The sequence below is a fragment of the Scatophagus argus genome, chromosome 1, assembly GCF_020382885.2.
Source record: "Scatophagus argus isolate fScaArg1 chromosome 1, fScaArg1.pri, whole genome shotgun sequence".
Taxonomy (NCBI): Eukaryota; Metazoa; Chordata; class Actinopteri; family Scatophagidae; genus Scatophagus; species Scatophagus argus.
The window spans coordinates 27,708,707-27,723,427 of NC_058493.1; the positions used below are offsets into that span (position 1 = coordinate 27,708,707).

A 14,721-nucleotide genomic window follows, 5' to 3' on the forward strand; every position below is an offset into this window, starting at 1 on the left:
CCACATGTCACAGCACGTCAGTATGGAACACTTGCGACTGCCTCACATTTGATGCTATATTTACCCACAAGCTGAAATAAAACCAATGCAGGCTTGAATTATTGACCTGCTTGGACAAGGGCTTCAGGGTGGTTTTCAGGAGGACAGAAAGCTTTAAGAATGTAATCAAAAGCAGAATATAGTCAGCTAATGTTGCAATGTTGTACTGCAGAAAGCCATAAGAATAAATAACATTAGCGATGAGCTGGCAGACTGACCATCTGGTTTATCTGGGTCACGGTTCAGCACAGCATAGCGTGGTAGATCTATTCCCTCCTCCTGCAGGATGCGGTAAACTTCTCTCCTGTTAGGACATAAATAACAAAAACTCACATAAACTATGCTTGTTGTACCAGCTAATACTGAAAATATACCTGCAGTTATGGTATGCTGAGGTACCTGTCCTGTATGTAGTACTGCATGTTCAGGTCATTGATGAGAAGAGGGTTTCTCAGTTTGGCATAGCTCACTGCCTTATCCAGCGGGAAACCTGGTACACATGCAGAGAAAGGATTCAGTAAACACACCTCGTCAATAATATGATGTTATTAGTTATGGATACTGAGACACTGACGCGCAGGCACTCACACATTAAACATTATTGCCATATGACACATTAAAAACCTGTGTGTGTGTGTGTATGTCTGCGATGTGTCGTACCCTTAGAGTGGAAGGAGATGAGGCAGTCACACAGAGGCCATTTGTCCACGGCCTCGTTGAGGATGACGTCCTCTGGGAAGATGACCACTGTGATGTACTCAAACCTGCACAGCCTCTCCAGGATCTGGGTCATTGGCTTAGACTTGGACTTCTTCATCATGCAGCAGATCCCCACCACGATCTGTCGCTCCGGGGGCTGAGCAAGGGAGAGCAGAGCAACGTTTCAATAAACCTGACCGAGGAAGCAAGAGAGACAATCAAGAACCAACTGTGCACGACAATGGCTACACATCTCTGGGGAAACAGATTCCTTGTGTTTCTCCTCTTCTTAGAAAATCAGTGGGAAAATGACCAGTCTGCAAAACAGTCTGGATTGGGTTGAAAGTTACAATGAACAACCATGGACCCCAAGGATAATTTTCAACTTGTATTCTTGCTAAATATGAACCTGAAAATCCACTTTTTAAGATTTTTTGACTGTAATTTTTCCACCAAAGCAACCAGTGTTAACACCTGACTTCTACCATAATTGGGTTACTTCAGGGCACGTGAACGCATTCATTGTAACCTGGTTTCTCTGAGGAACCCGGTTACTTCAGCGCATGCAAACACACTAAAAGTTAAAATGCAAAACCGATGACACAGACTGGTAGTGAAACGATTGGGTCCCTGACAAAAGCACTGCAGACATCAAGCTCCGTTGAGCTTTTGCTGTGTTGTAGAAATCCTTTGTAACTGTTGCAGCAGCTAGCAGCAACAGTCAAAGTGAAGTAATAAATTATAGTTACAGGTGATGCAGTTTGACATAAATCTCCCACCGAGTCTGTGTCTTCGTCGTCCTCATACAGCTCCATGTCTGTCCTCATGCTGTCTTCCGGGACCTCGCTCTCATCGTCCTCGCAGCCCACGAAGAATCTGGGAGCGCCACGCCGGCTCTCGCCCGGGCTGTTGGGCTCTGACATCACAGTCCCCCGCGGCGGCCCTCAGAGTCCCACCACGCCATCGTACACCAACACACCGCCGGAGCGGGCCGCCGATGGGAGGGCGCGAAGCCTGGGGTGAGGGATGGGTCCACTCTGCCCTGGCTGAACAGCAGAGTCGGTAGATGAAGGTGTGCGAGGCAGAGGAGCAGAGCGAGACAGACTGAGTGGCGGCCAAACGTGAAAGGCTATGTGAGAAATGATGGTGCTCGTCAGTCCTCTGCAACGACGTCGTTACTCGAATTTCTCATTCTTGATTCAGAAAATTCACATCTCATGTGACTGGCTTGGGTTTCTCAAGAGTCTTCAGCTGCAGCTCTAATTATCTGATGACAGTCCTGTCCTCCATTTGAACGCCAGACTGACAGTCCTACAAGAGAAAACATTACACATTATTTATGCCACTTGCATTGCACCTAATCAAAGTTATTAACTCACTGAGCTCCACCACAGCCTTATTATAAAACTTGCCATACCCTCACCCATGATTGTTTACACATGTTGGTGCACTTTACCAAACCAGTCGACAAGGGCAAAAGGCATTATCATACAAAATTAATAAATACTGCAAGAATTAGTTATTAATTACATTCTTTAGAGCCATACAGGCAGATGGTGAACAGAAACGCCAAGAAATAAGATGGTTTTCAAAAACTACTAAACTCCTTCAGCAGTTGGACTCAGGCTGCAAGATGATTTAATCCAAGTGGTGAATTACTGTCAATGCCGATTTAATTTAGATTTTGCACTTTTGTGCATATATTGCACTGAATGCTAAAACATTAACCATTAAAACCAATTAATAAAAATCTGTAAGAATCCTTCTGCACCAAATATCTGATCAAAAAGAGATTAAAAAATAAATCCAGACAGAATTATAATCAACACAGAGAATCACTAACTGAATCTGAACCTATTAAACTGTTCCAGTGCTTTGTTCGAGGATGTCTGATGGTTTCTTTCACACAGTCATTATTCCAACTGTGCAGGTAATTTGGTCTTTTGACTGCACAGTAAAAAAACAGAATACCACGTCTGGCAGTGCAAATCTCAGCAGATATACCATTGCTTTAAGCATAAATGTGCTTTAGCAATAATTACCTCGAGCACTGTTACAAATTTAACCATGACACTGCAGTCTGGTGCTGCATAACAGCAGAGGCACCAGCTCTGACTCGCATTTCTGTCACCACTAAACATTAGCCAGTTGTGGAGACAGGACAGGCAGCGAACCACAAGTCGTCATACTGTAGACAAACCCCAACTGCTCATTACTCTCTGGCACGCAATAAGACAGCCAAGTGAACAACAAACTGCTACACCATCAGGCACAGTCACTCAAGCATTGAGACTCGCTATTAACAGTGGAAAACACTGTGATTAGTCTAAGCAGCTGTGAAGGGGTCCAAATGAGATAATAAACAAACACGACTGTCCTAAGCCTCAAACTGAGGGAACATAAATAAGACCTGCACAGACTTTGCTTGTTTATTTGAAGGTCCTTGTGAAATTTTAGCCATTTATTTTTAATGGCTAAAACAAACCATTAATTTAAAAAAATTCAACTACAGTGCTGTGCCATAAAAAGATATATGTGTGTGTACATTAGGATAACATGTTGCATTCTTCTACACGAATGCAGGAAGGAAATTTGCTTGAAGGCAACATAATAAAACAAGGAAGAAAATGAAAGAGACACACAGCAGAGGTAATTCAGAACAGGAGGAGGACTCCGAACAGCCAATGCAAAATCAGTTTAAAGAAGGTTTTGTGTGATTGCAGGACAGTGATTTACCTATCATTATATGTGCCTTGGAAAGTGTTATTAAAAGGAGGACATAAGCTATGTCAGAGAAAATAACAGCTGCATTTCATCGCTGTATCTGGGAGGATGATATCTTTCTATTTAAGCACAGTTATTAAAAAAGCATCACGCCTTGATGTTGGTTACATCTGTGCACATGTATTTAAGGCAATGCAAACAGGGAAACACAAGTTCATTCTGTGGCTGCTGAGTATCAACTGTATTCTAATGTTTAACCGCAGCCTGGTACACACATACAGAAATTTATTCTTACTCCCATTCTGGCAAAGACCTCACTTAAAATAAACTCTGTGCCTAAGTGGATTAGTGTTTCAGAGCTTGAGCATAACAGTTAATCTCTTCTATGACACCTGCTATGAGTGAGGCCACGTCTCCCCCTGAGGACACCGAGGTCATGTCCTCTTTATTTTTTATGGGACTTTGAGGGTTCAGTCGACCTGAGGGACAGTTTACATTCTACAGTTTCATGCTATCCACAGCTGTAGTTGGGTGAAAAAATCCATTTGTCAACTTTTAGGCTTCCAGAAAGACATATACTTGATCTTGACCAAAATACATTTCTGACACAGCTGAGTTGGTTTTAAAAGGGTTTCAAAAAACATCCAGTGTGAAGGATTTAGGGGCATAAGTGGAATATTCAGAATTATGTTTGCATTAGTGTATAATCACCCAAACAGAAAGACTCTTTTTGTTGCTGTTGTTTTCTACAGAGGGTCCTCTTTCGCGAAGTCCGCAATGTTGCACTGTCCTGTTTCAACAGTAGCCCAGAACAGACAAAACAAACATTCAAGTGGCTCTAGTGGCCACTTGAGGGGACAGTGAGATGAGGCGTATTCAATTGGTCGCAATCTGCAACCACATCACTAGATGTTACCAAATCCTCCACACAGACTGGGAGTCATTTGACTGATCTGACTACATGACTGCCAATTAGGTATCATTACTGATTAAAATGCCAATTATTGTCTGGTATTTCTATTGTGCCCTAAGTAGAAGTTTAGTTAGTTCAGCAATGAGACGCAGTTACTGTTTTACCATTCAAGCTTCACCTCATCCATGTCACTATGTGCGTTTCTGGATCTCTACTGCAGCAACTTCCATTCACACATGTGGTCTTTTCACCAATTCCTGCTCTTTCTGTCTCAAACAAACTCCCACCTCTACCCAACCTTGAAGCAGCTGACTCGGGACTCCTTGCTGGGGCAGGCTCAGACACCTCCTGCAGCGAGCTGTGCCAGGATCTAATCCAGCCTGGGCAGTGGAGCCTGAATCTGCGCCACGACTTGTTTCAATAAAACAAGTCACTGACAGGAATCACAACACTGTTAACGTGAGGTTTATTACCGGGGGGAAAAGTTTAGATTTTTCACCTGGCCAACAGGGCTGTCATGTCGCTGCCTAACCGGATTTGCAGAGTTAAGTAGTGTGTGGACAGTAATTTACTGTCACGCCAAACACTGGTTTCAAGCCTGTCTTGTGTCTTAAGTGATGTGCATATATCGGCTGAACATTTTCCCTAATCAACTGATCATGTATTTGATTCAGTTCTAAATTACTAAAATTCTACATCAAAATAAATTATTAGGTTGTGTTTCCATTTAAATTTTTCTGCAGAGAGAGAGAACAAGTAGGAATGAAATTTTCATGTCCTTCCACAGCTTCAGGTAAAATATGTATGAGTGTATGCAAAGACAACAGTCGATATATTCTGTGTGATCTGAAATAAACACACAAGCACAAATGCACAGCGAACTGGAGAAAAAGTCTAACGTTAAAGCTGCACCTGATGTCCCATTTGGAGAAGGTCTGACCGTTTTAGCTGCCTGACTTTAATGTGAACTTAAAATAATCACACAGTAACCAGACGACTGTTGGTGGTCGAAGCTGCCATTACATCTAACTTTACGGTGTGCAACTGTATAGCAAACGGACGTTAAAACACGTCAGTACATTAAAACGTTAACCAAAACCACAAAGACGAATCATTTAATTGCGATATTATCAAGCAAAACCAATCTTGTATGCCCACACAGATGGTTAAGTTCCAGAATAATAATGGCAGGTTGGCGAGCAAATTGCTGTTAACGCTCGTACATTTCAGCAATGCAAAATACATTTACGTTAGCTAAAGTCAGCTAAGGTTAGCAACCAGCTAGCACCCCGACTGGTACGGCAATGTAAACAAGTCTTCCAGGGCCATTTTGTCTGCATTTAAAGCAAACACCTAACGTCAGCGCAATTATTAACGTCTAATCCTGGAATCGTGTGAATAATATTCCAACTATCAGCGACCAGCTAAATTTTGAACTCACAGTGCAGCTGGAAGATTTGCATCGCTGCCATCGGCTCGCTTCCTTTACTCTTGACAGTTTGTATGTGAAACCAACCTTATTTTTTCGGGTTGACGCACGGATGGTCAAAGCGTAAAACAACCAATGGTAAAAGACAACGATTCAGAGGGGGCGTGACACAACGAACCACATGAGCCAATAAGCAACGACCAAAGTCAATCGGAGAAAAGAAGAATGTTAGGGACCTCTAGCGTCGAAATGAGAAGCCTCTTCATACACTCAGACGGGCCTTTGTACAGTACATCGTGCTATTGAGATTTCACTATGGTTTTTAAGCAGCATTTTAATGTTACAGCTGGTGGAGCTGGAGCTTATTTTAATATACTGACATTTTTATCTATTACACAGTATTTTACTATATGATCCCGTGTTCTGATTGTGAAATCTCAGTCTGCACATTAGCAAGCATCAGCTGTAGTAACTGTGCTCAAAATTGTGCTTAAGTACAGTGCAGACTGTAATCTTTAAATTCTGATGAAAGATTAAACTTCATTGACACCAGGAAACACCCAAGAAGTTAAAATTAGCTCCGTGTTCACCAGCTGCATCATTCAAGTGATGATTCATGCATTCATATTTTCATTCAGGTTTTACTTTTTTCACTTTAAGTACATTTTGCTGACAATACTTTTGTACTTTTGAATATAGGTCTTCTAATAGTATTTCTACACTGTGGCACTCAAGTAAAAGATCAGAGTACTTCTTCAATCATTGTGTGTCACCCACAACCCCTGGGAGCAAAAATAACTATTGCTAAAAAGCAATTACTACAAGCACTGTTAGAGCACTTCAGTGGCTGTGTGTACTGCGTTAATTGAGAAACAGGAAGTTCTGTGGTGGACTCTCCTACTCTAACTCCATGTGTAGAGAGCAAGCAGAGCAAGCATCACGGCTGCTGCTGCTGCTGCTGATGTGAGAGCCAACAGTTACGTCAGCGTGTCTCTGAGCAGACCTGAGCGTGTCTGATCACCACTCCACCACATCCGTCACACACCTGTGTGCAGGCCAGATGAGACTGCTGCTGCTGTAAACTTTGTTTATGAAAAGAGCATCTTGTACAAACAGCACGGTGAACAGTAAGCAAACAAGGCTCCTCTGTGATCAAACTGAACATGGAGAAGAAACCCAAATATTGTTGAAAAGTGAAAATACTTTTTCCCTTGTGGCATAATGTTCTTCTTTCTTTGTTTTTAAATAATCAGCTGATTTACATGAATGCATTTGAAACAGAGTAGAGATTGTTAGATTTTCAGTCAGATTTATCTAAATTATCTTTACTACCTACAGCTCCTGTCACAAAGACTCTCTGTGAGGAGGCCCTCTGCTGACCTCCACCCTCATATGGCTTCCATTTGCCAAAGTCAGGGGTCTGACTGGGACAAGGAGGCTCATTATGAATGCAGCTCCAGGCTCTGCGCCCTGCTGAAGCTGCTGCCGGTTGCTCCGGATTCTGGGAGCCTGCAGGAACTGGTGGGTTTCCAGGTTTGTAAAATGTTGTCATTGAGTAGGCTGAGATGTGACGTGGAAACATGTGCACCTGTGTTTACCAGTCCGGGGGAGTTGACATTAAAAGATAAGTCTTATGTTATTCTGCATTTTTCCTATTGTCCGTAAATTCCAACAGTGAACTGATCCTGCTGAAAATATCATCCGTGTATCCAAAGCCTGATAAACCGTATCCCTCAGCCATTGTTGCCCAAAAGCTAACGGCGATGAGCCACACTGTTGCGCTGACTGACATGTTATTACAATGAACGTGGGCGCTGCGGTTTATTTTGAGTCAGTTCATTGTACACAGTTCTGCTGCTCAGAAGTCCACCAAATCTGGAACTTTCTCCTGACTGGTTCATGTTTGTTAAAAACAGCAGTGGCCAGCTGTTTTCAGCGGTTTCTGGAAATGATTTATCCTTTATTTCGCTCAACAGTAAAAAACTGGTTTGTTGCATGGTACAAAGAAAGTCCTCTTAATCCAGGCTCAATGCATCTGAGTGACAGATATGTGAGTGACAATATGTGTAAGTTATGATCAGATATATTGAAACTTAAAACAAACAATCACATGCAGATTTGGAAACGTTTCCGTTTGGGGATGGTCTCTATTTATCAGACAAACAGAGAAGTAGTGTTGCTGATGTCACATGAAGGCATTGGATCCACATCCACGTGTTAGTATTAAATATGTACCTCTGAATACTAAATAATATTTTAAAAGCAGGTATTCCAGTACTTTAACTCAAGTGAAAATTTGAATGAAAACTTTGACTTGTACCGGAGTAATGCTTGACCAGGTGTATGTGTATGTTGTCTCAAATAATAGAGTTGCGTACTTTGTCCGCCTGTGATGTAATGATTGATCTCCAAAGCACTTCTTTCAGTAAATCTACAAACAAATGCGCCCACTGAGGGTGTAAATTAAAACAGCTACACCAGAAACTCCATTTATCAGGCAGTCGTTTTAACACTGCATGTTAACGTGTCGTGTTTGACCAGCACAGTGTGTGTGGTGTCAGAAAGCCATATAAAACATGTACAAGACGTCTTTCACAGGGTGAAGGCACGTGTCACGACACACGAGCAGCAGTTAATGACTCTGGGTGTCGAGTAAACGCAGGCCGCCGGCGGTCTGTTCGATGGTGGACGTCGTCTTTTATCAGCTGTGTTTTCCACAGAAGAGAGTTTGTTCCGTTCTGTCGGAAACACACTGAACGAGTCTTTCTCAACATGCACGAACACGCTCAGGCAGGAACTCAGGAAAACTGCAACTGTACCTTCTGGGGTTTTCAGTGAGGCTAAAAGACCACATGATCCATCAGATGGAGACCAGTGAGGTCTGAAAACAGCTTTCAAAACCCACAATGAAAAGAAAAACAAAAACAAGAAATGCTTGGCCATCGAGATGAAAACAATGTGCTTTCTATTTAAATTAGAAGGAGACAACTTCAGCGCTGCTGCGAAGACAACAAAACGTCAACAGCATGAATTCATTCACTTATTTAGTGTGTAATGTAGACATGAAAGCAGACAGAAATGTTGCCAGGCTGCCAGCCTGACTGGATCACCAGATTTCCTACCCTGCTGCAGACAGAATGACAGCCGAGCGTCGGCGGTGTCATCATTCTGTAAAGCATCTTCTTCACAATGACATGTTACAGAAAGGAACTTCTGTTTTCTGTTTTGAAAGAGCAAAAACTTGTTTAATGGCAACCTTAGAGCACATGTTCATTATTCATATTCATTACCTTTACATAAAGTATTAATCAGACGGACCAACAACAGTTTCATAATGAATATATTGTGACACTTAGTTTCGGTTGGCCACAACAGGAGTCCCAGACGTCCCTGCAGTTCAGTAAAGCTGTCATACTGGTTGCTCCTGATCCTGAGCGGTTGTGTCGAAGCAAAACCAGACCCGAAGCTCGTGTCAGCTTCAGGGAAACGATATGTTCATTACATGTTATTAATACTGAACATATGTGCAAAATATTTGTTTGCACTTCAAGGTCTGCTCTTAAAAGGTAATTAGTAAGTATTTTTAAGCCCTGGCCATACATGTACATATTTCAGTGTGTAAATGATTCATACTTACCAAAAGTTTTGGAAGTGGTTGTAAATACGTATGTAAGTAAGCATGAATAATTTACACAGTAAATAAATCAAAGGTTTTTCCTCTTAACTCGGGTCCCTTAGAACCCAACATGCTTCCACTTCTTCAGAATGTGCTCTCCAAAGTAAAAGCAGCACAGCAGGTTTATTTGTCCTGCCTGGTTTTCAGACTCACGCAGGAGACGTGTTGTGGATATTGTATAAGTTTCACGAGCTTGGTTCAGGTCTCTTGTACAAGCTGCAGTCTCGGTTCTGTTCTGCACACAGCAGCTATTCATATGCACGCAGCAAGAAAAAATAAACACACTCTGCTTTCAACAAATGTCCTCCTGAGATGTTTCTGACAAAATCCTGTCAGCAGTGGAGGGCAGGCTTCCCGACCTCAGGGAAGCGTCTCATGTCTGAATAGTCTCACTGAAACGCTGCTTGATGCCCGCTGGCTCAGAGGACCACGCAGCACAATGAACAGTGACACAACGCGAGGTCAAACGATTGGACGAGCAGGTCGGGTTGGCCGTGGTTGTATTTGCAACAACAACTACATAATATTAATGATCTTTAAAATAATAATGATGATGATAATAATAATGACTTCAATAATGTGAGTTCAGATATAAAGTATCTGTTGTAACTCAGTGGTTCACCAGAGAAAGGTTTGTGTATTTTTTTAATGGCCTCGACAAACAAAACTTAACAACGGCGCAGTGTTTTTGCAGTTACACCCTTAAATATATTGTCACAAACAGGTCCAGATTCAAGAATAATCAGCCTCCTCTCAGTCCCAGCATGTCAAATGCATGTTATCTATTTTTAAGTAAACATCCTCATTTTGACCAAAAGCATGACTGTTTCCTGAACCTGAGTAGCTTTTGTGCCTCAGATGAACCAAACCACATGCAAGCTTTATTTTAAAAGTTTAGCTGGATATCGCAGATTTATTATAGCTAACTTGACAGTGCAGCCAGTCTGAAGCTGACTGAGCTGCTGTATTGATGAGAAACACCAAAAAATTGCTTTGGTGCTTGTAAAGCAGTCAAGTTTTCAGATCATGTCCTGAAAACAATCCAAGTGGACTGCAGTAACAAAGACTCCTCACTCAAACAACAACCTTCAGTGTTCATGACTGTGACTCCTCGTCTTGCAGCTCGCGGACAGAAATCCCGCTCAGAAAGAGGCCTCTGCTGTGGAAGGAGCTTATGAATAAAGCTAAATGTCTGCTGATCCCTGAGGATTTAACCGAAACTCTGTCATCGATCCATCAATCTGGGTCACTTCACTTCACTCCACTTCCACCAACAGTACTGAGGATGAAGGCGGAGAACTACACACCCAGAGACAGAAATATACCCTGCCCAAACAGCCTTAGAGACGTGAATAACTTTAAAGTTTTATTCTTATGTCATTGCAAAACAGTTTTGTTTTGTTGACAGGTCACTGACATGGACTTTGGGTGGAAAGTTGTTCAGCTAGCCAAACAATTTACACCCGGCTCTGCATCCAGTATAAATAGCCCAGTAGGCACACCCTGAGCCAAAAGCTCTCGACAAATATTCCAAAAGTGGAAAAATCTAAACATCGCAGAGGAAATATGGGACAATTACTGGCAGTCTGACCGTACAGGAACAGTGAGCACAGCCAGAGACCCCAACCCCCCCCACACACACACACGGTCTTTGAAGCCTGGTCCAAGTGGTTCAGTTACTGTACACCATTCAGATTTAAATCCAGCGAGGCCAACACAAAGTCCACACTATACCTCTCACGTTTAGCATCGCCCCCCATCCCTGCATCCCTTCAGCCTCTCGTCAGAGCGTTCATACAAAGATGGAGTGACAAAACAGAGCGAAAAGATGTTGTCATCTCCAGGCTGTGCTGTTAGGACCTACAGCTCATGAATTCATCAGGACACTGTTTGAGGTCATAAATCAAGTGAGAAGGCGACTCATTTTCTCATAAGCCTACATACAGTGTGACCGGTGTCGCCCCCTGTTGAACATTGAAAGAATGCACCCATTACTCCATCTTTCAAACAGGTACTTCAGACGTCGTATGGCTCGTAACCAACGGCTGTGAAACTCACCTGAAAGTCGTGAAAATATTCCCTCACTGGTCTTGTGACTGTGTCTGCTGCTTTGAAGTGCTTCTCACAGCAGACTGTGTGGGAAGGAGCCAAATGCTTTTGTGAAATCTAATCACACCACATGCCAGTATCTTCTTTCCCTCTCCGCTGATGGAGTTTTTGTGCCCCACCGAGCCTGTGCCATCCAGAGAAAACCTTCTGACTGGGGCACTGATTTATTCCTGAATCTTTCTTCATCCCTGCTTTCTGACCTCAAATAAAGACTGTGCTCACCTGTCTACCATTTCCACCTGTGGGCTTCGTCATGTGGAGGAGAGTTCAGACAGTAAGCATTAAAATAATCGTGCTGAAATCTCCCTCGTGATTTATTATTTCACTAGAGAAGTGCAAAAGGTTGAGCAGGACAGGAAGTGCGCACCATCAGAGCAGACATGGAGCGTGTGCTGCTGTTGGAAATGGAGCGTTAGCCACTTACACTCGACCCAGCCTCCCATTAGAAGATAAGTGGGCTTCATTTGTATCTGCAGCAGCAACATTTTGAGGCGTGTGAATACTCTGTGATTACACATGTCGCTGCTTCCTGCCTCAGGAGCACTCAGTGGTACCTGACTGAAAGAGTAGCTTTGTCTTCTGTTGGTTTTTTCTTGTTTTTTCACTTTTCAGGAGTGAAAGCAAGTGGGTGGAGAGAAGTCAGAGGTGGAGCAGCCTGATACTCTCATGTGTTTCAGGAGCCCACTGAAGGACCCGAATGTGACAGCTACAACAGTTTTTTCCAACATCATCATTATGTTGATGTTTCTCTCTTAAATCTGCTCTTGTAGAAACAGACGGGGGATCAGTTAATCTATTAAAAATACCAAACAGAGCAATAAAGTTATCTCATATCTCAGTTATCAAGACTGTGCATAAGATTTGAGCTCCATTAGGAACACAGCAGTTCAGTTTGACGAGAAGACAATGTTAGCACACACCCTCCTACCTCCACCCTCCTTTTCTCCCTCATCCCCCCATCTAATGAGTCAAGTAGGCCAGATAGCCCCAGTTCCTTCAAAATAAAAGCACAGCATTTGCCTGTTTTGAAAATCTGTGCAAAAAAAAAAAACAGTAGCAGACAGTTTTAGGCAATAAAAGCACTTTGGTTACAGTTGGGGAAGCATTTGTTATGAAAAATCAATCAATTATGTAATCAGTGAATATTTTACTGATATGTTCAGTATATTTTTACAACTTGACGCCTGCGTTAATTGGAGTTTGCATGTTCTCCCTGTGCCTGCGTGGGTTTTCTCCGGGTACTCCGGCTTCCTCCCACAATACCAAAAACATGCACATTAGGTTAATTGGCTACTCTAAATTGCCCCTAGATGTGAGTGTGAGAGTGTGTGGTTGTTTGTCTTTGTGTGTTGGCCCTGTGATTGACTGGCGACCAGTCCAGGGTGAACCCCGCCTCTCGCCGGTAGTCAGCTGGGATAGGCTCCAGCTCCCCCGCGACCCTGACAAATAAGCGGGCATAGAAGATGGGTAGATGGATGTTAGTTGGTTGGCACAACATTTCCCTTGTAAACATATTTACAGTTTTATTTAACTGTATTTTTTTAGTTTACATTTTAATTATCTTGATATATCTACCAAATTCTTCATAATCTAAATGTTTTTAACAGGTGTTTGTTCATTCATTATTGTGGGACTTCCTTTCTCAGTATATCAATTTATTGTTGTTTTTTTCCATGTTATTGCAAATGGAGGTCACCCCTCTGCGATCTCTCAAGTATAACTAAAGAGAGAGTGAATGAATAATGCAAACCGGAATTATTATAAACAGAACAACTGGTGAGAAGTAGAAAGGTGTATGATTTTCATGCATGTTGTAGTTTTTTATTAGATGTCTTGTAAAACTCTCACGTCAAGCTCAAGATGAAATATATGAAAATGATATTCCATTTTTAACAAGGAATCGACTTTTGAACTGATTTTAAATTCACTATCTGGATACCAGCTGAACACTTCTTACAAAGCGTGTTCTGACTCATGTGAGCATCTGCCCATCTAACTGCGATGAGCTCAACCTCCTGCAGAGCGGCAGCGTGCTTTTATTTTGAAAGCAGAAGTGTGAGCGGCTTGACTCTCCCTCTGAGGTCTGAAGGCTGAACTGGTCCCAGTCTCTTTCCTCTGCACACAGCCGAGCATCCTGAGCTTTCTGCTGCCGCTCAGTGGGACTTTCCAACTCACAACCCGGAGCTCAGCTGACCCACAGAAACACCACAGAAGAAGAGTTTGACTTTACTTGAGTAAAGCAGGTAGGTTATATAATTTGTTTAAATGTTTGGGGGGGTTTTCTGAAGAAATGTGGAAGTTATGAGGAGGACTAGGCTTCACCTGGCAGCAGGTGCACTTCATTAAAAATACATTTATGAAGTTTATCTTTGCAACATCACTGTACTGCATCATTTTAAAGCTTAAACTCTGTCGTACTGCCTGTGGATTCAAACTCCATCGCCGCTTTGTGTGGTCGTTAGAAATTTTTGTTTGTGGAAGAGGAACACCATTCTTAAACAAAATTAAGAATTATTATCGCATCAAGTCCATACACTTTCTGAACATTTCTAAATCTATTTTGTTGCTAGCACAAATAGACTAAAAATCACCAGAATAAAAATGAATATATTTAATAGTTAAAAAACTAAGTCAAATAAGACAAACTAAACCCAATCCCTCATTAATCTTACTTCCTTCAATCAAAACTGTATCTTTTAAATTACATCATAATGTGTTTTTTGATAAAGTAGCACAAACTATCATAAAGTCAGTATGATCTATAAATCTGACTTCATCGGGTCAGTATCATATTTTACATGCCTGTAAGAGTCTTGTGGGGATATTACAGTGACTTCCTTCCATCAGAGAGGTGAGCCTGATGTACTTCACAGTCTCTCTGCATTGTAAATCACCATGACAAACCTGACGTCTCAGATCAAAGCCCTGCTACAAGCACACTTTCAGTCTTCCACTCCTCCCATCATGCTTTTCTGATTCTTCCTGGCTCAATGTGAGCAGTGTTGAGACGTGATGGAAAGGCAGCCCTCTGGAACATACACCCTGCTGTTTACTTAGGCCCTGGTGTCGTCAGAGCTGCCATAATAAGAGTTTCAGGAGCAACAGATCTGGTGTTATGGGGCCCGGTCTCTC

The 14,721-nt window shown here is 42.3% G+C and overlaps 1 protein-coding gene across 4 annotated transcripts in view; it reads right to left on the reverse strand.

Annotated features, from left to right (window-relative positions):
- The window catches only part of ppip5k1a (diphosphoinositol pentakisphosphate kinase 1a), a 29,110-nt gene extending 23,200 nt beyond the window's left edge, over window positions 1-5,910 (reverse strand). For all 4 annotated transcript variants that reach the window (XM_046396315.1, XM_046396305.1, XM_046396294.1 and 1 more), the window contains exons 1-5: window positions 5,817-5,910; window positions 1,518-2,049; window positions 700-895; window positions 439-529; window positions 258-343 (exon numbers count right to left, since the gene is read on the reverse strand). In XM_046396315.1, the coding sequence (XP_046252271.1) occupies window positions 258-343; window positions 439-529; window positions 700-895; window positions 1,518-1,661 (517 nt within the window). In that variant the 5' untranslated portion in view covers window positions 1,662-2,049; window positions 5,817-5,910. The remainder of the gene's footprint in view (window positions 1-257; window positions 344-438; window positions 530-699; window positions 896-1,517; window positions 2,050-5,816) is intronic.
- Window positions 5,911-14,721: the final 8,811 nt, after the last annotated feature.